At 33.9% G+C, this 26,024-nt stretch overlaps 2 protein-coding genes across 2 annotated transcripts in view; both read left to right on the top strand.

The window, feature by feature from the left end:
- LOC111049354 (ankyrin-3) overlaps nucleotides 1–975 on the top strand; it is a 64,874-nt gene extending 63,899 nt beyond the window's left edge. The window contains exon 20 of the mRNA XM_039420156.1: nucleotides 872–975. Within this exon, the coding sequence (XP_039276090.1) occupies nucleotides 872–975 (104 nt within the window). The remainder of the gene's footprint in view (nucleotides 1–871) is intronic.
- A 126-nt stretch (nucleotides 976–1,101) lies between these two features.
- Nucleotides 1,102–24,160, top strand: LOC120349664 (ankyrin-3-like). Its single transcript, XM_039420158.1, has 10 exons — nucleotides 1,102–1,231; nucleotides 5,966–6,100; nucleotides 8,911–8,929; nucleotides 13,040–13,114; nucleotides 18,804–19,028; nucleotides 19,890–20,050; nucleotides 20,887–21,098; nucleotides 22,105–22,309; nucleotides 23,119–23,308; nucleotides 23,980–24,160. Exons 1-10 carry the CDS (start codon nucleotides 1,102–1,104, stop codon nucleotides 24,158–24,160), a joined length of 1,533 nt encoding a protein of 510 aa, XP_039276092.1.
- Nucleotides 24,161–26,024: the final 1,864 nt, after the last annotated feature.

A 26,024-nucleotide genomic window follows, 5' to 3' on the forward strand; every position in this document is an offset into this window, starting at 1 on the left:
AAGATATTCTATTGTGTAATACTGGGCGAATTCTAAAATTTGACTCTTATTCTTCATTTATCAAGAAGTAACTCGCTTTAAAGTAGATTGGTAATCCAGAGGTGCGTCCTTTGTAGAAGCGAGAAGCGTGTTAGTTTTTTATTATATACAGTACGTTCATTGACACCTATTCATCCAGAGTCAATTTTTTCCCGATCAACTGTTTATTTAGCTGTCTGTCCAATCTCTAGTTGACAATAATATTATTGAAAGGATATTTAATAATTTTCAGATTCTTTCAATTCTGCAAATATTCTAGTGAACGTATTATTATCATTATTATTATTATAGTGATACGCCAAAGATAATAATTATATTGGATTGTAAGTTCAATGCTGGTATTGAATTTGTAAAAGCTTTTTCAATAACGTAAGCCATTTTACAATAATAGGCTATCATTCCTGAGAGTATTATTAAGAGGATTGTCAACTAGAGAGTTTCAAAAACCCATTTAGGTTATCCTGAATGGATTATTATGGAACTATCAACTAAGAAGTTTGGATAAACTCTTGATTATTCCTAAAAGAAGGATAATGTTTTAATATTGATAGGCTCAAATTTCTGATGGGATTGTCAAGTAGGAAGTTTTGAAAACTCTTGAAACACTTTCCTTGAAGAGGAATATTGTTTCAAATTTGTTAGTCATATAGTTGGCTTATAATCCTGAGTGGATTGTCAACTAGAAAGCTTTGACAAATTTGAAAACCCATTCCAAAAGAGAATAATGTTTGAATATTGTTGAACCGATTTTCTGAAGATGACTGTCAACTTGAAAGATTTGTGAAACTCTACTTCCGAAAAGTAGAAATTATATCTGACTATTTATTGATAGGCTCTTTTTCCTGTAAAATAGTCGACTACAATGCGATCCACTTTGAGCTGTCAGCATTCGTTACAAATGTCATCAATGCTTCTCATTCTGACAGTTTGAAGTGAATCCCACTGTAGAACAATTTGATGGAATCTCCAATAACTTTCAAAAAGTGGATGATATTCTTGAGAAGGTAGATAGTTAAGTTTAAAATGGTGACTGTGAGTTGAGTGTGTGTGTGTGTGGGTAGGATGAGTATTGAAGGATTGGTTTGGGCAGGTGGGGATGAAATAATGTCAATGGCGATGAATGTGTATGGCAAGCCCACGCACGCGCAACACGTCTACTTGCCCTACTACCAGGGCCAGATGCTCTACACGCGTAAGTTGGCCACCATTCCATTTGGTGCGCGCTCTTGACGTTACTGCATGTTGCTAAACTAGCCTCCTAATTTCACCACGCTCTGCTTTAGTAGCTGCTCAGCACACTGGCACGTCGCCCAGTCAGAGTCACTTTCAACTGTCAGCAATCCATATTTCTCAAATATAATTATTTTTATGCACTCTGATTTGAAATAAAATCAAATGAGCATTGGTTGGTTGGGGAATTTTGGTGTTATTTATAGGAAAAGCTGACAGTTTATAGTGAATCTTACTATTGATGGGTCCAGACTTTTAACATCTATTCAAATTGAATCAGTAAGTTCTCAAACTTTTCAAGAAATAGCGTTCATAATGATAATGAGAGTAAGACTCTAAAATTTTCTTGAAAATGTAACAATGAAAGGAAGCAACAACAAAATGTTTCTCAAAAATGAGATTTTATACAAATAAAAATCTGAAACTTTATCCCAAAAATGAAATGTATCACAATGAGAGTAAAAACTCTTAAGTAAAACTTTCACAAAAATGAGATTCATTATAAATTATTTATAATGGGTGTAAAATTTGAAACTCAGAACATGGAATTTATTACAATGAGAAACAGTTCTAGAACTTTCGCTTCACCGAATACTGTCTGGACTCCGAGTCTGTCTCACATTATAAAATGACCATTCTTATAAACAGATAAAATTGTAATCACTTGTTCGAGGCTTGAAAGTTTCCCCAATAAACTGTATACATCTGTAGCTGAATGATGGTTTCTTGTAATATACATATCAATAAAGATATCTTTAGTTTAAACCACAAACATTTCCGATATGGTCTAAACTTTCGCTCTGTTCACCCTTATTGGTGCAAGGCCACTATTAGAATTATATTGCTCTTTATTGTTCTCCTTATTGTTTAGAAAAAATGGAATATTCAGTTCAGAATAACAAGATAAGTGAATGCTCCCTGGAGTAGGCCTATTAAATAGAATAAAAATCTAACTAGAAAATGAAAGCTTTTACTGAGTTATGCTCAACTTATTGGCTACTATTAAGAAGAACGTAAATAACGTGATGGAACAAATACTATCAACATTTATTCTAATTCAATGTATTCAATTTAAACCAAAATTTAATGTAAGTTTTCAAAGGAGATGTGTGAAGTCTGGGCTCTGAGCTGTTATTGTTAGAATCGATTCCCTATTTTGTTATTGAAATGCTTATTGCACTGTTTGCAACACATGCTCTTGTAAATATTCAATTATTGCTCATGGTATGCCTCGAATAGCAAATTCATTTTTGTTCAACTACTCTTTTATTTAAATTAGCCTATTATATTTATGTTCTGCTTCGTTAAGCATGTTAAATTTTCTTACAGTTGAATTGTAAAGTATATTATTATTTACATTGTCAATGCCAAAGCCAATTTTATTATCATCTTCATCAAAGCTATTTTATTATGATTGAATTATATTGTGAATTTGTTGTTAATAGTAGGCTTCGATTTCAATATTAAATTGAAATCAAATTCTTCTCGGAACTGCTAGACCTCTGCTGACTGTTTGTGTTTCGTCCGCTGTCGTAAGAAACATTAGCAAATATTTTCATATTAAATTTAGAAAGAAGTGAGTGTTTTAGTACATCGGCGTGAGCTAGAAAAAGGAAGAAATGAATTTATAATTTCCATAGTGCTATGAGAACTGTTTATAGTGATGGTAGAGTTGATTTATTTTCAAGTTTTATCTATTCATTTATACATTGATAGATACAATATAATTCTCAACTATGAATGATTGGGAACGGAACAACAGGCTTTAAGCGCAAAACTGTACCAAAATTTGGGTAATTATTATATTCATAATAGGTATTCTCATGAAATTACAGTAATATCGAATACATGAATACTTCACCTCCATACCTTGGTATTCTCTTTTGCTGTCGTGAATTTTTTACTTCTATGTGAATTTTCAATTTTTTCCAAGAGATTTGGTTAACTCTCAGATTTTTATGACAATCTTTCATAAGTGATGAAGCACATGGGATTATAGAAAAGCTCCAAATTCTTGGTTGTGTGATAAAAACTATCCCAAGAGCCGACTGCAAAGTTGCCTAATCCTCTATAATAAAAATTTCCGTTTAGTCTACAAATATACTATAGTAGAACTCCAATTATCCAAATCGATTGGGACCGGACCCAATTCGGTTAATCAAATGTTCGGATATTGGTGTTTTCACAAGAAAAAACGAGAAATTTAGACAACAAATCTCCATTAAATATATTATAGTCTTTAATTTACTCGAATTCTAAAAGGTTAAATACTTCATTGTATAAATACGACTTTGCTAAATGAGTATTGTGCTTTTTGATCATATTATCTGAAATTCGCGTAAACTCTTATTTTCTTCTAAAAGCGATTCGGATAATCGTAGTTCGGATAAAGGAGTTCTAATGTATATATCAATAAATAATGTGTTGAGAAAATACAAAAATATCCAATTAAAATTTTTTAACATTTGAACATTAGGCTATGCTTCTAATTATCTCATAATATTCAATTAATTGTTGATGTTTTTTTTTTTCAATAAAATCTTCCAATCTAAATAGCAAACTATGAAAATCTTTATTCCCACCTAGCTTTGTTCGTGGTAAAATGAAAACTTTTCACTTTTCAGAAATAAAATTTTATATCCATGAAAAAATAATCTATTAGCCTAATATAAGATTCAGTAGCCTTTTTTACACTTTCAACAATCTTGTAAAGAAATCATAATGTCAATTAGTTATAATTTTTGTAAGTCCCTGGTAAGTGGTAACCCTTGTAATTACTCAACTTAAACTTCTTATCTACAATTAATCGGAGGCCTGTTTTATTTAAAACTTGTAATCTCTGTAGTTAAGGATGAAGATGTCCTCCTAGTAGATTTGGATAGCACGGAGAGCACATATTTACCAGAGAGCTCTCGATTTGCTACAAAAAACGTATAAAATCAATTTCGATAGTGGAGCGCATTTTGTATTAATTTTTAACGATATGATAAACTCAAAATTTTGTTTTCGTAATAATTTTGAGCAATAACTACTTATCAAGTGTGGTAATAGTATAAAGTTGCTCCTCTTCTAATCTAATCAGGTTGCTCTGCTCATAATAAAAATCATGATGATAGTTGAAAGTGTAATCAACTGCTCTTGGACGTTATCATTTCACACTCCTGTAGGGTCATTATCTTTGTAAGTAGACTGTTTTCATGTTGTTGCTTCTCAGTTCTAATTATGACTCTGATCTTAAAACAGTTATTTTATCACGGAGTTTTAAGCAGAAATCAATAATGTACATGTTTAAAAGGCATAAGAGTTCGTCAGGTACATCAATAACTTTTCTAACCTGTCTAAAATGTAATATGTTAATTTGTATCGTACTTTCTTAATTTATTCTATGTTTCAATAATAGTTTCTTGTATTTTTATGCTTCTGCTTCATTTTGGTTGGCTTATTTATCAATACTTATTAAATGAGTATTATTGTTATTATTATACAAAAACAATACAGGAAATAAATTGGAAGATTTCTTGGAAGTTTTTTTTTTGAATAGCTCGTTTGAGAGCACGTCCAATCAATATTTTGGGTCACTATTATTCTATGTTCCGCTGCTCCATTCGCGGAGCTTTTAAAATGCTCTAAAATTTTCTTTGTTCAAAATGATTGATTTCTAAATTCATCTCAAACCTTCCAATTTCCATGATATCTGAATATTTTTTGGTATAATGAAACAGCAAAACACATATTATTTTACTATTTACAATGTAGATATACATTGTTGGAGAACTTATTCAACTTATCAAACAAGATTTTAAATCTTCAACTAATTGCCTTATTATAAAACTGATCATTGTTCATGCAACTGGCCGTGAATATGTAACATTAATTTTACACCACTATTGTCTATCTTTCTTACAGGGAAATATTCAAATTATCCATGTCAGATTAGTTGTTTTGAGAAAATGTAGGTTCCTGATACTCTACACTACTTGATACAATAAAGTTTTCAGTAAACTAGTAGTTTATATAGCTAGGGTATACAATTGGTTTTCAATAAAAAATTTCAAATATTTTGGAAATTTATATTTAGACTCTAGGTAGAGGAACTATGAAAGAAGAACTGTATACAAAAAGTATACTCTAACACTAAATGATTGTTATATTATGAGACCATTGGCTTGATTAATCTTTAAAAAAAATTAAATTCACTACAATAATTCCCATCTGCACAATAATGACAGTGTAAGGGAATCTATAATATGAATATAATGTATATTATATATTATATACAATTCTATGGTGCTTTAAAATCATCCAAATTTTTAATTTGTATATATCTGTAAATTATCCAGCAAAGTAGTACCTTTGATTATGGATACATTATTGATCGATCCATAATCGATACTCAACGTATCCATAATCAAAGGTAGTAGCCTACCTGTGTGGCTGTATGGTAGGATTACTTGAAGGCAAGTTTGTTTTTGAATATTTTCAAATGTAAATCGTATTATAAATTATATTCATATTATAGATTCCCTTACACTGTCATTATTGTTCAGATGGGAATCATTGATGTTATAAATAAATTTTCGCCACTTTTACTCCTGATAGTTTTAAGAGAATCTCAATTTAGAATGAACTTGTGGTTCTCGTTTGCGATTCGAGCTATTTTCAATGCGTTAATGAAATTGATGTTTGTTGATTGCAGGAGAAGATCCAATGCTGAGTGATCAGCAGCAGTATCGCTACATGACAGTCGACGACATGAAATCACTGGGAGACGATTCTCTCAAGATCGATGTCACCAGAGATGAGAGAGGCGATCATCACAGAGATTCCATTGGTAAGAGAGTTATCTCTTGCTCTCTTTCATTCTCTCTCTCTCCAGCCAGAATTTATCGAAATTTGTTGCAAAAATTTATTGGCTGGTGTAATACCAGTGATTTATTACTTGGGACTCACAAACTCATCCAGAACGTTCATCATTGCATCAATACAATATAAATAACGTCACAGTAAAAGAGGTCAAAGAATTTCAACATTAACAACAATTCAATTTAGATACTCCTGAATTGAGTACAGGCTCATAGAAATTAAATATCTCTTCAGTTCTCTCTTGAAGTCTGCACCCTCCTTCTCTCTGACATCAATCGGCAGCTTGTTGAAGAACTTTGCTCCCATGTATGATGGCCGTTTTTCAAAGAAGTGTCTCCTGTGCTGATGAAGTGCATATGTTCTCCTTGAGCGTGTATGATACCGGTGGGTAACATATTCTTCATTTTTAAATTTCAATGTCAGAATACATTCCATTATGTACAGTCCATAAATTGTCAATATGTTGAGGCTTTTGAATTTTTCTCTCACAGACTCTCTGAAACCTAACTTCAATATGATTCTGACTGCTTTTTTCTGAACTGTGAATAATTTTTTCAAGTTTTCAAGAGATGTTCCTCCATAGAGTCCTACTCCAAACGCTAGGTGAGAATGAATGTTTGCAAAGTAGATGGTTCTCAGTGTAGCCTGACTTGAATAATTCGACAATACCCTGAGTGAATAGAGGCCAGAGTTCTTCAATATGCCATCCACATGTGACTTCCAAGACAATCGTTGGTCTATTGTCAAACCCAGGAACTTTGAGTTTGAGGTTTTTTTAATTTTTCTTCCAACCGTTTGGAATGGAGAGGATCCACACAGAATGCTATCTTCGAATTTTTGAAGACAAACAATTTTCCTAACCTCCACCGCTGGAAGGAGAGGAAAAATTTTGGAAAAAAATGCATACCAGTTTTTCTGCAGAACAATGAGCTACATTACAAGAAGAAGATGAAAGATTGAAATGATGAGTACAGATTGGTGTAGTTGAGGGTGGTTGGATTGTGAAAAAGGAGAAGGAGGAGTGTGAAAGGTCATTAAGATTGTGCACGAAGGTCTTGATGACAATGTCCAAGGAAAAGCCTTGTCTGCTCATCGAGGAATGACATCGACAATTATTGAAATCATATCAAAACGGTTTTATTGGCCGAATTTCTCCAAAGATAACAACGATTACATTGGTGGATGCAGTACGTGTAGATATGTGAACCCTAAATGAATGAAGTTGGTACCAGAGCCGCAACCACCAATCCCAGTCCCACAAGGTGATGAGTCAAATCGGGATCGATCTTTCCCAAATGCCAGAGTACAGAGGCATGAAATATATATGTAGGTTATTTCTCGAAATGGGTAAAAGTAAGAGAAATTAAAAGCAAAGAGGCTTCGGAAATAGCTAACTTTATCCAAGAGGAAAAATTTCTCGCCATGGTTGCCCAGAATTTCAAATCAACGACAAGGGCAGAGTTCATGAGCTGTGTGCATGACGATGTGAGAAAATTGGAGCAACGATCGACTTCTGCACACCCGCAAGCCATGGATTAGTTGAGAGGTTGAATAGAACGATTGAGAGTCTCATCATGAAGACATTGCTGGAGAGAACAGATAAGGAATGGCGAGATTACCTCAATGGCGTTCTTTTTGCAACTATTAGGTTCACGCACTTCTAAGCAAAATAGTAAAATGTATAACAGAGAACCTAATTTTCCTGACGACATACTCTTTAATAGAAACAGAAACGAGCACGACGACAATAGTGAGCCAAATGAGGAGGTCAGCATGATGAGTTGAGGGCACGTTTGGATTGCTCTTTGGGGATAAAGGCTGCAACAGAAGAAAGCAAAGTGATAGAAGTCAAAAATCGCAAAAAAAGGCATACGATAAGAGCCTCTGCACAGGAACCGAAAACATTAAAAAGTGTGATAATGTTCTTGTGAGAAACATGAGAAGAGACGACAAAAAAGGGTTGTGGAAAGAACTGCATGGAGTGGTGCATATATGGTGGTGGATATAATTAATAGCCTACTCTTTGTGTTCTAATGAAGGGAGAAAGAAAAGTGCTGAAATGGAGGCAACAGCTGATGAAAGTTTTGTGTTCCAGAACCAATATTCAAGATCCTTATTATCAGTGAACAAATTAACAAATTTAAAAACAAATAAGTGACTTCAAATGAGAAGTATGTTTCCGTTACACTGCACAGAAAACGAGTAATCCTGGACAGTTTCTAGATTGGGAAGAAACCGATTCACGCTGAAAATGCTGCTACAGACAAGTGGTGGTTCAATATACTTTTAATACAACGTTGCATTTGTCGTACCACCAGACATTACTCTACGTGCCACCGTCTCTTCTCATCCCAATACTCAGCATATTTTTTTCTTTTGGATAATTCACTGAAAGTGCCACTTTAGACAATTGACAGTGGTGTTTCAAGATACTTATAATACGACGTTATATATTTTAAAACCAGCAGACAGTATTCTTCGTGCCACCGTCCCCTCATTTCAATACATATAATCGTGTATCATTGAGAGAATTCGCTGAAAATGCCACTGTGGCATTACCACAAACCACAAGTGGTTTCAAGAAACTTCTAATAAGACGTTATATTTGTTGAACCAGCAGCTGTTATTCTACGTGCCACTGTCCCCTCATCCTAATACAACTTCCCATAATTACAAGTTCTCAATTAACCGCCCGTGATCAATAATAATTATTGTTCAGATCCTGCCAAGTATTTCGAGAAGGTTGCTCTTATCATGGATTATAATTATTCGTTACAGGTAAAGGTATTCGTTACAGGTAAACAACTATTAGCATTATCTATTTAATATAGCATTATTTAGTCATAGTTGATAGCATTATTTCTCAATACACTCAATTATCATTAGCGTATGGCTTTCAATGGTGGGGAGACCCAAGGGTTGTTCCACCTCGCTGTATATAGTCCAAAGTTCCTTAATGGGAAACATTGGGAAACCGGACACTAAGGTTAAATGAGCAGAATACTTTAAATTTACACTTCTCACAAAGTTCTTTTTGATGTTAAAAAGTCCAAACATATACAAAACAGAAAAAAACACAAAACCACTAAGCCAAATTTAGAAACTATTAAATTTAGACAAAAAATACACTCAATTTTAATTTTCAATAAACCCAGAGATATAATATCATTGTATGAATAGTATAAATTATGTCAGGATATCTGTTATTGCTACTTTACTGTAAATTTTAGTTAAACTGTTGAGGTTTGATAGTCTGAATGCGAATGGAATGGAATCTGAATGCTGGATTACAGCACTTCATAGGAAATATAGCTGAAAAACAATTGAAATCAGTAAAAGATAAAGATCTTCACAAGAAAGATGAGAAAATGATAATATAATACATTTTCAACTACTTAACCCTAGAGAGGTCGCGCAAGTGAAAATCACATGAGGGGTTGCGCTGGGTGGATTAGACAAGGTGCAGTAATATGTAACAGAGTACGATAAAATTTGAGATTTTATTGTTGGATTTTCTAGTCTTTCTTGTTCACTCACGTCTTTCCTCTTTTTAACACTTTCCAAAAGTCTCAAAACTCGTTCCTCTTCCATTTAATTTATGTTTGAGAAGTAAAATTAGCACACACAAGGAGTCGCGCTGGGTGTATTTGACCAGTACTTGTTGAAAAGCGTGTGTGACAGTGACTGGGACAACGGAAATAATGCGCCAACTGCATCACTGTCTAGTGGGAGAGTCCATTTGAAGGTACTTAGGAGGGGGGATGCATACTTTTCATGAGTGCAAAGAAATGACCTTGATCAGTTATGACTGGGTGCAAAAGACCAGGCGCGACCCCTACCTGGTTAAATAGTTTTTTATTATCTTAATTATTATAGTCAACTCTATTGACTAGCCTTTACAACTCAATGAGTTGATAATTTTTGTGATTTGCAACTCATGGAAGCATGTTTTAATGATAGTTACTTGGCTCAGCGGCTAGTAAAAAACATAACTCAATAACAAATCATTATAAGAGCTTGAAATAGTCGTAACTAGATCATAAATTACATGTCTAAGAAGTTTTGTATAGTAACTTTTACCGAAAAAACGTAACCGAATATAGATTTTCTACAAATTTACTCTGAAAAAAGTTTTTTTGTTGGTTAAAATTTTGAATCGACTATTACGCGGCCCAGTCGCGACTCCCAAAGGTGCATCAAGTGATTCGGATATCCTGAGGTACCCTAGAATCTGAATATTAGGTTCCATCTTCACAAACTTGCCCACGAAACCTGTTTTTGTGGCATAAGATGCCCTACTAAGATTTTTTTCATTTCATATCATTCATCAATGATATCATCATTCATCATATTATTTATATCAGTGAGGGATACAATTAACTAATGTTTTTCAAAACAATAATAATTTATGTTTTTCATAACTCATGTTCAATAAGGTTTGCCAAATCTATTCATACAATCTGCCTCACCATACTCATGCTATCAATTTCTTAACCAATTTTCAATAACAATTACTGTTACTTTTCACTTCTCATTTTCATTATTATCTTCAACTATGAAATTTAACAATTCACTGGTCGCAAAATTCCAATTCGTCTTTCAACCATTTAAACTTCAACTGACACAACCCATTCACAATCCGCATTAACAAAATAAATTCTGCTCTCTTCCTAATGAGAGACAACTAGAACAAATGAGAACAACCTTATTCATAACCTTATTACAATATTTCCATGGTTGAAAAACTGTTATATGGTTTTTATTTGTTTTATGATAAAATTGTAATGAAATAAGACCGAGATAATTTGTAGTTTGTTGATGTAATATTAAGATGTAAAAATATACAATTCAATGATAGCAACATCACACATCATGCATGTCTGTAAGTGTTATTTCATGTTCTACACTAGCATTATTATTAAATAGCATTATCATTATCCAGAGCTAATCATAAAATTGTCATTTGGCATTATCCAACCACCCCTTACAATTATTTTTCGGAAAATGTCACTTCTGTTACTTTTTTGTAACTTGCTCTGACTTCAAACAAGTTTCTATAAATTATAAATTAGTCTCCTTCAAGTTTAGATATTGAGGAAAAATCCTTAATTAATTTTAATAACGATTGAATATAATTGCTATTCTTCCATCCTTTGAAAAGTATTTTCAAGAATTTGATTAATAGCATAAGCTGTCCTGTCATGTTGTTGAAAATTGTTTATATCTGTTTCAACCACATTATGTTGATTTTCTTTCCATGTGCAGGTGCTCTGTTATTTTCAGATGATGTGTGTCATAATGTAAATTATCAATGTATAACTTTGGCTTAATTGAAAGGGTTGTTGTAGATATTTTCTATCTCATTGTTCAATGATATATCATGCCTCACATTCTATTTCTTCCAAATCTATATTTTCTTTTCTTTGCACATCTTCTTTATTATAATTCAGTAATAACATACAATTTCCATTACCTTATTTGTATAAAATGCTCTTATCAATTGCTTTTCTTCAAAAATAGAAACCCAGTATTTAGAAATGATCACTTCAGGGGTTTCCCGTCTTTATCTTGTCTTCTATTCTTTACCTTTCCTAATGTACAAAGAACAAATGGACATCTATTCAATATCTTCTTTGAGACTTTCAAATGATGATTTAGCGCAAAAATCTTTATTATCCAGCTTTCTATGTTGTGCTTCATCTCCAATATCATGTAAATTTTGTTTCTTGTAGTTTTTAAACATTTAAACACGAGTTATCATTTTGAACCTAGGCATTTTAATAATAATAATAATTATTATTATTATAATAGGAAAAAAAACATTCAACATGTAACATGTACATTAAAAAAATGTTCTTAAAAATATTTTTAATAAGTCATTGCTATTAGTCTACCTCCTAAAACTTTAACATTAGTGTATGATCACATTGGATGCATGTATATGCAGATGAGAAATGAAATGTGGAAAGAGCAATAGGAACACTCACACTGAACGTGTCGGTCCCGGCTGCCGGAGCCAAGTCGTTAAGTCATACATGTCAGAGACACTGAAATTGATCAGGTGTGTCCTGAAAACTCTAACATCAGACTTGAGCCATCCAGTTCACTCGGCATTAATTTTAGTAAATTGATAATAGATTATGTAGAAGTTGAAATAAAAAGGTACTATCGACTATTTAATAATGTACTCCTTATACAGCTTTAATCCGGCTTTAAGGACAATAATATATTCAAATGTTCAATCAATTTATATTTTCAAAAAGCTATTAAAGCCAGTCAAGCGCATGCTGTTGTGCTTTAACAAGTATAGTATTACTTTTTTGACACAATTTCATTATTTTAATTTCAAATACGCCAGCTATTAAGCTATCAAATGAATGAGTATTCGAAGATATTAATTCAAAGAGGAAGCTTCCTTCTGAAGATCTATCTATCTATTGATCTATCTCAAGTGTCAGCTCTTGAACTTTCTATTCTCTGTTTGTCTTAATAGCTTTTATAAGATACCCTTCCTTTCACGGGCTTCAATTTTGGCAATTCTATTTGTCTATCTTAGCTGTGTAGTAAAGGTGAATAATAATTTGAAATTTCTCTGATATCACAGAAATTCTCTGATACTTCAACATGAATTGGAAATAATTTAAAGTTTGTGCTTGGAACTTAGAGTTTCCAATGCCATGTACAAATTTAAAATTTTCTCCAATTTCTGTTAAAGTATTAGATATTTTTTATAAAATATATGAGAAATTTCAAAATTCAAAAATCCAATTCACCCTTGAACTGCTGTTCTATTTGGCTTAGCTGGGTAGTAAAGATTTTCTGTGCGAATATATTATCGTTTGAACGGCTAAATGAGCGCTTTTTATGTTGTTGGTGGCCTTATGTGCGTGTTGTTGACTTGCGCCAGGTTGCTTAAGCTTGATCGTTCGCTGGCGCGCCTAGGCCGCTTTCCTTCCAAGAGTCCGGGGATGTGGCGGGAAAGGTACAAACACATTCAAAACTGACACAAGACACGCAGTGGTGTGTGGTTGCGCTTATCCTTCCTAATGCTCTCTACCATTCAAATTCAGGCTGCTCTACAGTATCATTCACTTTAAACTGTCAGCATTCATTGCCAAACAACTTCACTTCTCCCCATCCAAACAATGCTGACTGTTTAAGAGTGAATATCACTATAAAGGAACATTTTTACATACGTTATCTGTACAGAAAGTAGTCCAATTTTCTAAAACAATTGATTATTTCATTCTTTTGAGGATGCTCAATCCTATACAATTAGCTGCTGTACAAAAATCTCAAGATTGGTTTTTATTAATTAATTATAAAAATAAATATCACTGTGTATTAATAACTAACATAACGATATAGTTTATTCTAGAGAGAAACACATTGTAAAAATAATATTTGAGTATTCAGGTAGAAATTCATAATATCCAACCCAAGATTTCAGTTCTTGAAAACATATTTTTGAATCATGAAAAGAATTAAACTATCATTCAGTTATAAAAGTAATGTAAAGTAATATATAGTGTTATAAAAAAGTATATAAATGTCAAATAATAAGACGTGTTGATGTGAAAAGACAAATGCAATTCATAGTAATTCATAGAAGTCGTGTTAAGAAGGAACTTTGGATTATTCTATGTAGAAAGCGCATGTAAAATGAGTCTTTATCTTATATTTAGCACTGGATTTGTTTGCACAGTGTTTGATTTTATAAAGCAAACTTGAAAAAATTAATATACAAAATAGTCGTAAACAGATTACCGGTACAGAAAGTAACTAAAACACATCTTTCAACTGAAAGAACTAATAATAATGTAAAACTAGAATTAAATTGCTAACTTTGTGTTTTTGGTGTTTGGTTTGCTATTCCTTGACAATTCTAGTAACCTCTCTTTTTAATTTTTTACCAATCTTCCCATCTTAGATCACCGTCTAGAATAAATGTTTATTGAAGTAATAAACAGTAAAAGTTCGCTTCACATAGAAAATTGATTTCAGTTTTGTTTTGAGTTTCATCAACGTCTCTTTTGTATCATATTCGGAGTTCCTTTTTATTTGAAATGTTTCTTGAACTCTTTTCAGAAATTTATTAGAAACCTATTGATACTCTAGTATAAAAATGTATTCCATTTTTAATAGACCAAAATTATTAGATCCTCGTAAAGGATTTAGTTAGTGTAGAATCCTTCCTACTGTATTTTATTTTAATAAAATTTATTTATTTCTGGAAGATTAATTAATAATTACAGTTTGTATAAGTTTTCAGGCACACTTTCTAGTTGTTTTCAAAATAGAATGCGTGATTTTGTACCATATAGTGAGAAGAACAAATTATAAAAATTGTCGATATTTATTATTTTAACTACTATTTATTTATGGTTTTCTACTCAAAATCGATAGATTTGTACATTTTAAATTAATTTATTAAGCTTCCACACAGATTATTGTAGCCGTATCTAGATTTCTAGATCTTCAAATTCCTTTTCCATACTAATGATGACTACAAACGTGTTATTGTTATATATAGTGTACTATCTGTAGACATTTTTAAATCCTACATCGCTTCTCTAAACTTCTTTTGTTTGTTTTTCCTTTTGGGTTTGGTGGAAACAGCAAAGCTCAATGGAAGAAGTAAGTGGATATATAGTAGTTTTAGCTTTGTTCATCCCTTACACATATTATCCGATTTGCACTACCCTATACGTTCTTGAATGATTTATACCCCTTCAATGGCTAGAAATCCGTCACAGTTTAAAATGATTATTAATTTTCTAATCAAGCATTAGTTTTAAATTTAATAATTAGTTTTAAAACTGTGGCATTATTTCTATGGTGAGATTCAAATAGAAAAAAATACCAGCATTCGTCATAAATAACATCAACGCTTCCTATTCATTGAATGCTGGCAGATTGTAGTGAATCTCACTGTAGCCGAGCTATTCCTGTTGTATGACTTGAGTCTAGAGACCGTTTTCAGATTCGATGCTATAGCTGTATGGCTATGGTTTCTCTGCTAAAGCTCAGTGCAATTCATGTTATAATGTGTAGTAGTTTCTAGTCTTTTGTAGTTGCTTTTTGTATTATATTTGTAATATTTGTTCTGTAATTGCTTAGTACTTCACATATTTGATTAGTTTTGTTCTTTGGCGTTTGCAGTGGATCATATTATGTTGCATTGTAATGAGCAATTAAAACACGCTTCATTTGTTTTCTTGTTAAGTTACAGTATTGATGCTGTCACTTTTCTTTTGTTGCTGATTATGATGAATGTGTGGTGATTAACACAATGCCAGAGGAATACCTCATCATGTAGTTTTTCTCAATATTCTTAACCAATATAAATAGTATTGTAGTCCATCAAGGCTATAATATATAAAATATTATCTTAGTCTGCAATATCTGCTCAACTTGATCTCAAGTTATTAGATTGTTAGATAAATACCTTTATTTTCAGAATATATCTTATATTTTGATTTCTAGTTGACTAGTTTAGAGTCTAAATCAGGTATTGTTTGAATTGTAGAAAGCCTGAATAGTGACTTCCTCAGAAGCTAAAATTCATTCACCATAGAAGTAGCATAGAATTTCAGGTAGAGAATACGACCTATCTTTACCATAATTCAATGAAATTTTCCCTTCCATATTTTTTGAAAAACTTAGATCTACATTGAAAAACTTTTTGGCAGCAATCAGAGCGGTCTTTGGAGGATATAGACATTGAAATATTTACTTTTTCACTCTGACTGTCCTGATCAATCAATAAGTCGTTTCTACTCGCACACTACATCAATTACTGTGATATTGAAATATAAATTAGTAATTTATTAGTATTATAATTTATAATTATATCTTGGAGACTAAAGACATAATAAAGAACACATTTTGTTCATACAACCAAGCACTGTTATGTTGTAGTTCGTTAGAGAATCAGTATGTGCGTATGAAGTGATGGTTTGATACGTTGGGATGTGTCGTGCATTATAAGATTTAAGTCAATATAATATTATGTTGTTTTATCATTGAAGGCCGATTACTCCCTGTAGAACACTGTTGATTTTTTTCGTTGATACAAAAAATCCCCAATAGTAATTGATTATTTAGTAGTAAACTCAATAGTTTTGGACCATTTTAACAGCATGCTCAATAATTTACAAAATATACTTAGTGTATAAATTGACAAATAACTCATAATTATTTCAATATTGCATTTACACTGTATCATTTGATTGTATCAAATCTAGTTACTACTTCCACCTCATTTTTAGCATGCTGTTAAAATCAAATTTATTCTCAAACTAAAATAAGGATAACATAACAACTAATATTTCATGTAAATACCATCATTTCGTTGTGTCCTATTTTGTCAGTCTGTGCTTGACTAATATTTACAGTGTCATCTTAATCCCTCTCACGAAAAACCTTATTTCAATTTTTGAAAACAATGTTCATACTACATGCATATGCAATGTGTATATGCATGCACACATTAAAAACGTATTTCATGCACACAAAATAATCAATTTAATTTTTGAGGCTGTTCTTAGCCAAGCAAGCTTTATGTGCCTAGCAACCAATAGGTAGCTACCTACGTTGATTGTAATCTATTGCTAAGCAACAGAAGCATTCTTGGCTAAGAGCGTTCTTAAGAATAAATTTGACCCTGAATGTTGATAAAAAATAATTCATTCATTCATGAAATGTTTCATTGTCATATTTATAGCTCATAGAATGTTGGTTTAAGTACAGTAACTATATTACCCACAGCATGGCCATTGACTGTCACATGGTACAAATCCGCCATAAAGATTCCAAACAAACTTTATAGTCCTATCTTATTGCATTGGACATTTGGAACTTATCACTTTTTTCACCGATTGGAAACATATTTTGAACTTCCGATGAGTTTGGTATAACGTTTTCGAAGAGAAATTGATTAGAGATCAGTGGTTCCCAAAAAGTGATCCGCGAAAGCTCTGTTAGTGGTCCGCGAGGAGCCCGAGGGAAGAAAAATTGATGTTTTAAGCGTTATTAGTGCTATTTTAATCATCTTGATCGTTCTATATTAAAGTACCTATAATAAATTTCCCTTCGAAAAGGTTCTACCAAACTCATCGGAAGTTCAAAATAATGTTTCCAATCGGCAAAAGAAGTGATAAGTTCCAAGTTTTCAATGCAATAAGATAATGACTATATAGTAAGTTTGGAATCTTAATGTCGGATTTGTACCACGTGATCGAGCTAGCCAATCAAATGCGTGACAGTCAATGGCCATACTGTGGGTTATATAGTTACTGTAGGTTCCAGTAGTTCTTTAATATTTCTGGAGTTATATGTAACCTGGCTGTCACAGGCTAACTTCAGTTGATTTCAAATCAAAAAATACACTACCATTCTGAAGCTGTATTATAAACTATTCTGCTTCTTTTCTCTGCTATATTTCTTCCATTGTAAGATGGGAAAATTTAAAATGCTTACTTGTATGTATTCTCATAAGGTTTGGAGCTGAATGGAAATGGAAGAGTTCATTCTATTTCGTAAGATTTCGTGTGAGGGGCTTTTACTGGTATAAAAAATGTTATGTGGAGTCCACTTAGCCATCATAACTTCGACATTTATCAGTGTTTCAATACCTATCCCTTAACCTAAAACCTATAATATTCCTTTACCTGTGCTATAAGTTATTCATCTCATTACTCACGACCTATTTTATTTGTTTCATCAAATAAAGTTACATTGAAAAGCCTTAAGCTGTATAGTTTTACTAAAAATTTGTGGTTCATACTATATTATTGACACCATTGATGGATTCGATTGTTATACCTCAGCCTTCTCTAGTTGGGAGTCTTGCCCTAGGGAGAATGGCAACATTGTAGGTTTAGTAAACATGTCAGCCCGAGTTGAAAACCGTGAGTGGAATGCGAGTGGAAAGTCCCAAATAGGTATTATTGCATGCCACAGCTGCTGACAGCTGATTTCAACCCCACTATTGAAGTGTTGCCCACTGGGCATTGTATTCAACCATGATCAATAGATAGCCAACCAACACTATAGATTAGCCATGATTTAACTGAAGATGGCAATGGTTATACTACAGCCACCTCTAATAAATGCCATGCCCATCAAATTGACAGCACTGTAAACATAGATCTAGAAATAGTTGTCAACTGCAACATGCAATGCATAACACAATGCATTTCAACCTATCTGTGACTTTCAACTCGCTTTTCACTGTTTCAAATCGAGCTTACAAGTCGACTGAACCATAGGAATTATGAATAATTATTGGTTCCTTTTCAAACAGAGCCCTACCAGTTATGACTATGTGGTACTACACTAGCATCTTGTAAAATGTTTGAACTACGTCTGGTGTCAACTAGAGTCAGATCCGGCACAGTGTGTCCTTAGCGTCCCATGGTTCATCTGCTAGCGTATCCTTTAACAAAAGGCATTTTAACCTATCTAGGACTTTGTACTTGCTTTTCACTTTAATTTAAAGTCGGGCTGACGAGTCTAATGATCTAACATGTGCGACTTCTGTCATTCTCCCTAGTATGGGGCTTGGGAAATACTATTAGATATGGCTGTGGTTATACTAGTGATCAGTTTAGTTTTAGGACATTCTTATTGTACTTGTAATTAATTGGACTGGTTCGAATTGTGTGTAGTTTCCTGGTGAGTTTTCTGGTGGACGCGAGGGGTGGTGCGATGCGCGGATGCCGGCACTGGGGCGTGCGTGTGATCGTGCCGCCCCGCAAGGCTGCCGCCCCCATGCGAATCACGTGTCGCTACCTCCGCCGCGACCGCCTCCAGCATCCGCCTCCGCTCATGGAAGGCGAGGCCCTCGCCAGCCGCATATTAGAGCTTGGACCGTCCAATGCCAAGTTTCTCGGGTCAGTCATTCATATCTTCATAGTTTTATCAGTATTTACCAATTCGCAGTATCTATTTACTGTTTTTCAATATTTTTTATAGAATTTGTTAAATAATAAAGTATTTAAAGAGGGCTACTTGAATTGTTTATTAATAAAAAAATACTATGAAATTATTTCATATTAATAGTTTAATAATATTAATTCTCCTATTAATATAGAATTTGTCCAGTATCTTTAGACTGTTAATCGAAAGAAGAGACAACAATAACATACATTTTCCTCTTCTTTGCCCTGTGCATATAGAAGTAATGAATCAAATCCGATGTTAATTGGTGGACTCTTAAATACCAGTTCACTATATTAATTGTTATAATATTAATATTCATTCTTATCTTCCATCTACACTGATTATTGTACTGTGACTATTCAGTTCAATATCCTTATCCAACTCTTAGTTTCCAAATCTTGATCGCTCTTGCTGCTTCAAAAGTTTTTTTTAGTTTTGGTTTTAATATTTTCTAGTTTTGTTTCAATAAGCCAGATTAATAGAGTGATTTTTTTGTTTTACATAGTTCTTTTGAACGCCATTCCTGTCTAATTATTAAATAATAATAAATACTACATACTACTGATGTGGAGGTCCGCTGAACATCTGTTATTTCCGAAATAGCTGATGCAAGTGAGAATGTTTAGTATAACCATAGGAAAAAATAGCATAATCTTATGCTATCTATTCTCTATGCTATTACTCACAATAAATTAGTTGTATGTTGTATTGTAAAAACGTTTCAAATTAACCAGCTAGGATGTATGGTAAAATTTCATTTATCAAATAATTTTGTTTTCAGTTTAATTAATTAGTTAGTGTGTTGGTTGCAGGCCGGTGATCATAGAGGTGCCGCACTTCGCGTCGTTGCGAGGCAAAGAGCGAGAACTGGTTGTGTTGCGTTGCGACAATGGCGTCAACTGGTCCGAACATGTTCTCGATGCCAGCGAAGAAGCCGTTCAGGATGTTCTCAACGAAAGTTTCCAGGGAGAAGGTAAACTGCAGTGAATGGATCTTCACTCTTAAATAAAAATTGATTTCCACTCTTTAAAAAGAAAAAGATGTTGAGTAGTTTATCCCTTAATCGTAGAATAGGAATATCATCAAACTATCAATGTGTTTCATATTGATGCTAGTAGAGACTAATCAAGATGTACTCAACGAGAGTTTCCAAAAGAAAGTAATCTGAACGTATTGGTTGATCAAAAGACTTTTCAGATTCAAGGGAATGAATGTCTGCTTTATCATATCTATATTGAGATTCACGTTCTACCAGCAATCCTTATTGAAATACTGTTGTTTTGCGTTGGTTTGCTTTGTCTATTCGTTTTATACCTGTGCAAGTTTCAAGCTGCTAGTTCAAATTCATCGTCTTTGTCATTCTGTTAATCATGGCCGCTCTACTTTCCATTTGCACCAAAGACCTAACGTTTATTAAAATTTAAATTGTTGTTTACTGGGCCGAAATTCATTCGTAGACTATTGTGGTTGGTTGTCGATGGATTTTGGTCCCAGAAACACCTTCCGACCATAAGAACGGATCACTGAACGTTACTATTTTTCAGTGCAATTGGAAATTTGAGCAGTCATGAGTAACAGTATGACAGTGGTGATACATCAAACCTAGCAGCTTGAAACTTGCAAAGGTATAAACACAATCAACACCAAATAGCAGGACTGCCAACATAAACAAAAATACACCTAAATTGTGGGTAATATAATTGACTTACGCTCCCAAATACTTCTCACGAAGACCGAAGCTCAATCATTAGTATATTTTATTCATTTTTAACAAATTTAAAATATCAATTTTTTTCTTTTTGTCGACAGATTTGAGACAGATAGAGGACCTGCAGACGAGCCGCATAACGAGGATCGTGACTGTGGATTTCCCACAATACTTTGCGGTGGTGTCGCGGCTGCGGCAGGAGCAGCACGCCATTGGTCCGGAGGGGGGCGTGGTCTCGTCGACTGCTGTGCCGCAAGTGCAGGCTCTCTTCCCTCCCAATGCACTCACCAAGAAGATTAGGGTCGGCCTTCAGGTAATCACTCTATTTCTATCATCAATTTCTCTTGATCACATCATTATAATGCCAATATTGGTTCAGTAGAAATACGCGTATATCAGTAACATATAACATTATCGCTGGTTGAGTAAGTGAACAATGACTATACTCGGTTATGAGAGCCGAGAGACGATGTCCACAAACATAATGTGAGTGAAGTACAGTATAACCGATTCACAGTAGCCACCTAACAACTGAAGCTGTGCCGAACTGAAAATCACATGACCTGATTCAGTGAGAATGTGAGCATTGTGAACTGGAACTCCTCACGAGTGAAACAATGGAAAGAAGATCTGAGTCATCACTTTTATACTCACTCAAGCACAAACTTTATTTTATTGTCCTCCTTTCTCTTAATTGTCTATAGAGCCCAATTTGAGAAATTTGAAGTTGAAAGTTTTTCACTCTGACAACGAAAGCTATCGACTCGGAAGCCATCTTCTGGCTGTCATCTTTGAAAGACGGAGATTAGAAGGAAATTTTTGGAACGATGTAAGTGTTTGTTTTGGTGGGTACTGTTGTATATTAGGATTGGGGTTGTGGGTGAGGATGAAAGGATTGGGGTTGTGGGTGAGGATGAAAGGATTGGGGTTGTGGGTAAGGATGAAAAAGGTGATGATTGATCAAAAATGACGAGATTTCTCATTTAAAAGATCTGGTTATTTGTTTTATTGTGTGACTGTAGATTTGTTTTATTGTTCTATAGTGTCCACCAGTTCAGGTTCTTTGTATACAACGTGTATAATTTCAAGTTCAAAATCAGTATCCACAAACACACAACAGCATGAACTCCACCATATCCAAAATACTCATAATTCATGTTATTTATTTAATACTTCAACACAATTATTTGTTAATTAACACAGTCATTTATTAAAATAAACCCTTCATGTTTAGCAGGATCTAACATCGTAATTATCTGCAATAAAATCGAATTGAACGATTGCTCCGAAAACGAGACCAAGTGTGTGTATGTTTGCAGGCGCAACCGATCGCACCGGAACTGGTGTCGCGCCTGCTGGGTAACCGAGTGGGCATCTCACCTGTGGTGACCGTGGAGCCGCGCCGACGCAAGTTCCACAAACCCATCACCCTCACCATCCCCTGTCCGCAGGTGGCCAACAAGGGCATGATCAACCAGTACTCGGGCGATGCGCCCACACTCCGTCTGCTATGCAGCATCACTGGTATACACTCAATACTTTCAGCCTTTTTTTGGTCAATATGAAAAGAAACATTATATCAATCAAATCAAATCACTTCTTCGAAACGCACTTCAAAATCAATTCCAATCGTGTTAATATTAAAAGAATTCTCCTACAAGACAATCCGTGTGTGACCCCTACAATACCGTCTGTGTATAGGGTTGAGATTGATAAATACTGATAAGTCTAATTTTGATGTGATGAAGAAATATCAATTCCTAAAAAGAGTCTGTAGAGACATTGAATTGAATAATTCTAGAAGTGAGCTACTTTTTCATTGATTTATTGTTGTTTGTTGAACCATAATGGTTCTCTTCACTCGTACGTATTTACTTCTCAGTAACAATAAATACTCTAACTCTTGCGTTTACTGTTTTTTTTATTCTGGAGGAGTATTTACTTACCCTACTAGTTTTTATTTAGCCAGCTCGTTTTATCTCCCGGTCGTGGGTTAATGGGAAGTTATTGTTTTATATCCTTTTCAGAGAATGGACAGTTATTTGCTAAAAACCCATAGATTTATGTAGTTACATCACAATATTATATTATCGTTATTAAAATTGCATACAATCGCAGCTTTACCCCATTACAGCAACGTTTTCTTTATGCTGGTAATGTTTCATAAATACAGTTAATATGATTAATACAGTTTCTGTGAAATACAGTCTATTTTTACATCAATTAGTTTGTATTATTTCAACATAAATATTGGTCTATTTTTGATGTTTTCTATTTATTTCAATTCCGTTATTTATAATATTGCTATTTTATGGCAAATGAATGTGTTGTAGGCGGCAACTCGCGAGCGCAGTGGGAGGACGTGACGGGTTCGACGCCGCTGACGTTCGTAAAGGACTGCGTATCGTTCACGACAACCGTGTCAGCGCGCTTCTGGCTGATGGACTGTCGTAACATCGCCAACGCCACCAACATGGCTTCCGACCTCTACAAGGAGGCCAACCATGTGCCCTTCATGGCAAAGTCAGTTACATTTAATTTGTACCACATATGCACTATTTAAAACACATAAGTCGTGTTCCAATGATAATGTCACATGACATTTTTCATTCATGATCTATTTTTTAACGTGTTTAACCACATGTACCTTCAATAATAATAATATAAAGTGACTTGGCTGGCTCAGGTCTAGTGTCAGTTTTCAGGATGCACCTGATCAATTTCAGCGTCTTTGACATGACCCAACTACTGTTTTTAGGCAGCCGGGACAAACGAATTAACGTGTCTATCCGAAACACCTTCAATGACAAGTGAGAAGCTAAAATATAATTCAATCTATTAAATATTGAATTCATTAAATCTCAAATTAGTTGAACTCAATAAATGAGATATATTGAGAAAATATGCTGTAAAACAAGGCATTTCCAGTTCAAAGAGAGTTGATCATTTGAATTATACACATGCTTTAGTGAGTTATCTTTTTGCCGCATTCCTTATAAGTAGGAACCATGCTTCCCATTTATTGACAGTGATAATGTCATAATTATACTTTAAACAATGCTGACAGTTGAAAGTCAAGTTTATTATTGAATATATGCTTGGCGATAGTATCATAGACGATATTGGCAATAGTTTGTGCAATCTCATCTCTTATTATTGCCATGAATAAAGTGTTAGGTAATAATTTGTTTTAGATTCGTTGTGTTTGCAAAACGCGTAGATGTGATGGAAGCGAGACTGAGGGTGTTTTGTATGACCGACGACAAGGAAGATAAGACGCTGGAACACCAGGAACATTTCACCGAAGTTGCTAAAAGCAGAGACGTTGAGGTTAGTCTCTATCCTATTCATTATGACTTTCTTGTTTTTGTTTGATTGTGATTTGACTTCTTTCAACTTTCATCAATGGTCACCCTGGTCTTACATCTTCCATAAACAAACCCTGCATCATTCGTCTCAAATATCTCTTTTCATGTCTGTACACTTCACCCATTCTCGCATCTTGCTCCTTCTCACACATTCTTACTGTCGAATGAAAAAGACTAAGAAATTGTCAAAAAACCACTGATTTATTGATAATTAGAAAGACCGGTTTCGGTTATTACACCATTGTCAATCTCTGATGGTGTAATAACCGAAACCGTGAAGCCGGTCTCCTGGTGACAAATGATTTTGTCGGAGAAGGCTTAGTTGTTGAAATTGTGATAGACCCTGAGATCTGCGGGTTTTTATCTGATCAATAATGTGATCCTAATCCTAGTGGTTTGAGGGTCTTGGAATTAAAAACATAGATATGCGGTTGACTGACTGCTCTTATAATAATGAGAATAATATAGAGAATATTACAAAATACATCTTTACATGGATAATAGAATAATCAATCTGTCTTTAAGAGACCAAGTATAATACGTCTTTAAGAGACCAAATATAATACGTCTTTAAGAGACCAAATTTACGGGGGCACATCTGATATTGTAGTGGGGGGTATCAAGTACTTATCTAAGATCTGTCGTCCTCGAGTCCGGTGTCCAAAGGGTGATGGATGAGGATGAAGGGTGATGGCCTCCAGGCATTGGGCTAGTGGCGTCAGATCGAAGATTGTCACATTTCAGCCCCGCACGGCAAGGTCAGATGTCCGATATCACCGGCCATCTCGGTCGGCGAATTCGTAAGCCCTCGTTTGACAGCAAGACATATTTACAGCACGATCCTCGAATGAGTATTCAAGAATACACACACACAAAAAAAAACCCTGCAACACAAGTCACAACTACTTAGTAATGCTAGAATAAATAACATACTAAATATTGCATTCAATGAATGATTTCTCAAGAAATCATCTAATGAATACAATACATACAATTTACATTGAATATAAAATTAGAGGAATATTATAGGTTTTAATAGTAGAATTTTAAATCTATAATGAATGGGATTATGAAAAGAAATTACTAGTTAAAAGAATGATGAACAAACAATTACAGAAGGTCAGAGATTTAAATGACTCTACCTATAAAATAAAGAATAGGAAGATACTCCATTTAGTATCACTTCCTTTTACATTAGTATATTGTCATACATCTCAGATGTAAGACTACAAAATTGAGTTATAAAATATTTGAAAACGAAGAATTGTTAAATCAGGGGTTGTTACCTGTAATATCAAAATTATTAAAATAAAGACAATACAACAATACTATAAAATATTCATTACTCACCCTTAAATGGGTTTTCGACTATCACTAATCCATAGCCTACAATAATAATAAAGTGCAGCAGTCAACCGCTCTGAATGGAAATTAACTATGCAATTAATAATTTAATAAAAGGATTGGCGATTTCAAAACTGATGGGATAAATGATTCCCAATAATATAATTTTAGTCTCCGAGAGAGAATAAAAAACTGTCTGGAAAAGACATTATTGAATCAGGTCAATAAATAATTAAGCTCAGAAAACATGTCTGTACTCTACAGAAGATAAAAGCGGTCTCTCGTTCAGGTCTCCAAGTCGACCGAATCAGGATCAAAAATAGGTATCAGGGCTGGCAATGTAGCCAAAAGAAAATTACCAAATTACAAAGGACGTGGTGGGGACGACAATAATTTCCCTCAATAGAACGAGAAAGGAATACAACTAACAAAGACAGAATTCAGGAAAATTCCCTCAATCAAAGTAGAAGACTCAGCAACAGAATGGACGTTCAACTGATTTTTTATGATGATTTTGCGTTTACAAC

Source organism: Nilaparvata lugens, chromosome 2, assembly GCF_014356525.2.
Source record: "Nilaparvata lugens isolate BPH chromosome 2, ASM1435652v1, whole genome shotgun sequence".
NCBI classification, from domain to species: Eukaryota; Metazoa; Arthropoda; class Insecta; order Hemiptera; family Delphacidae; genus Nilaparvata; species Nilaparvata lugens.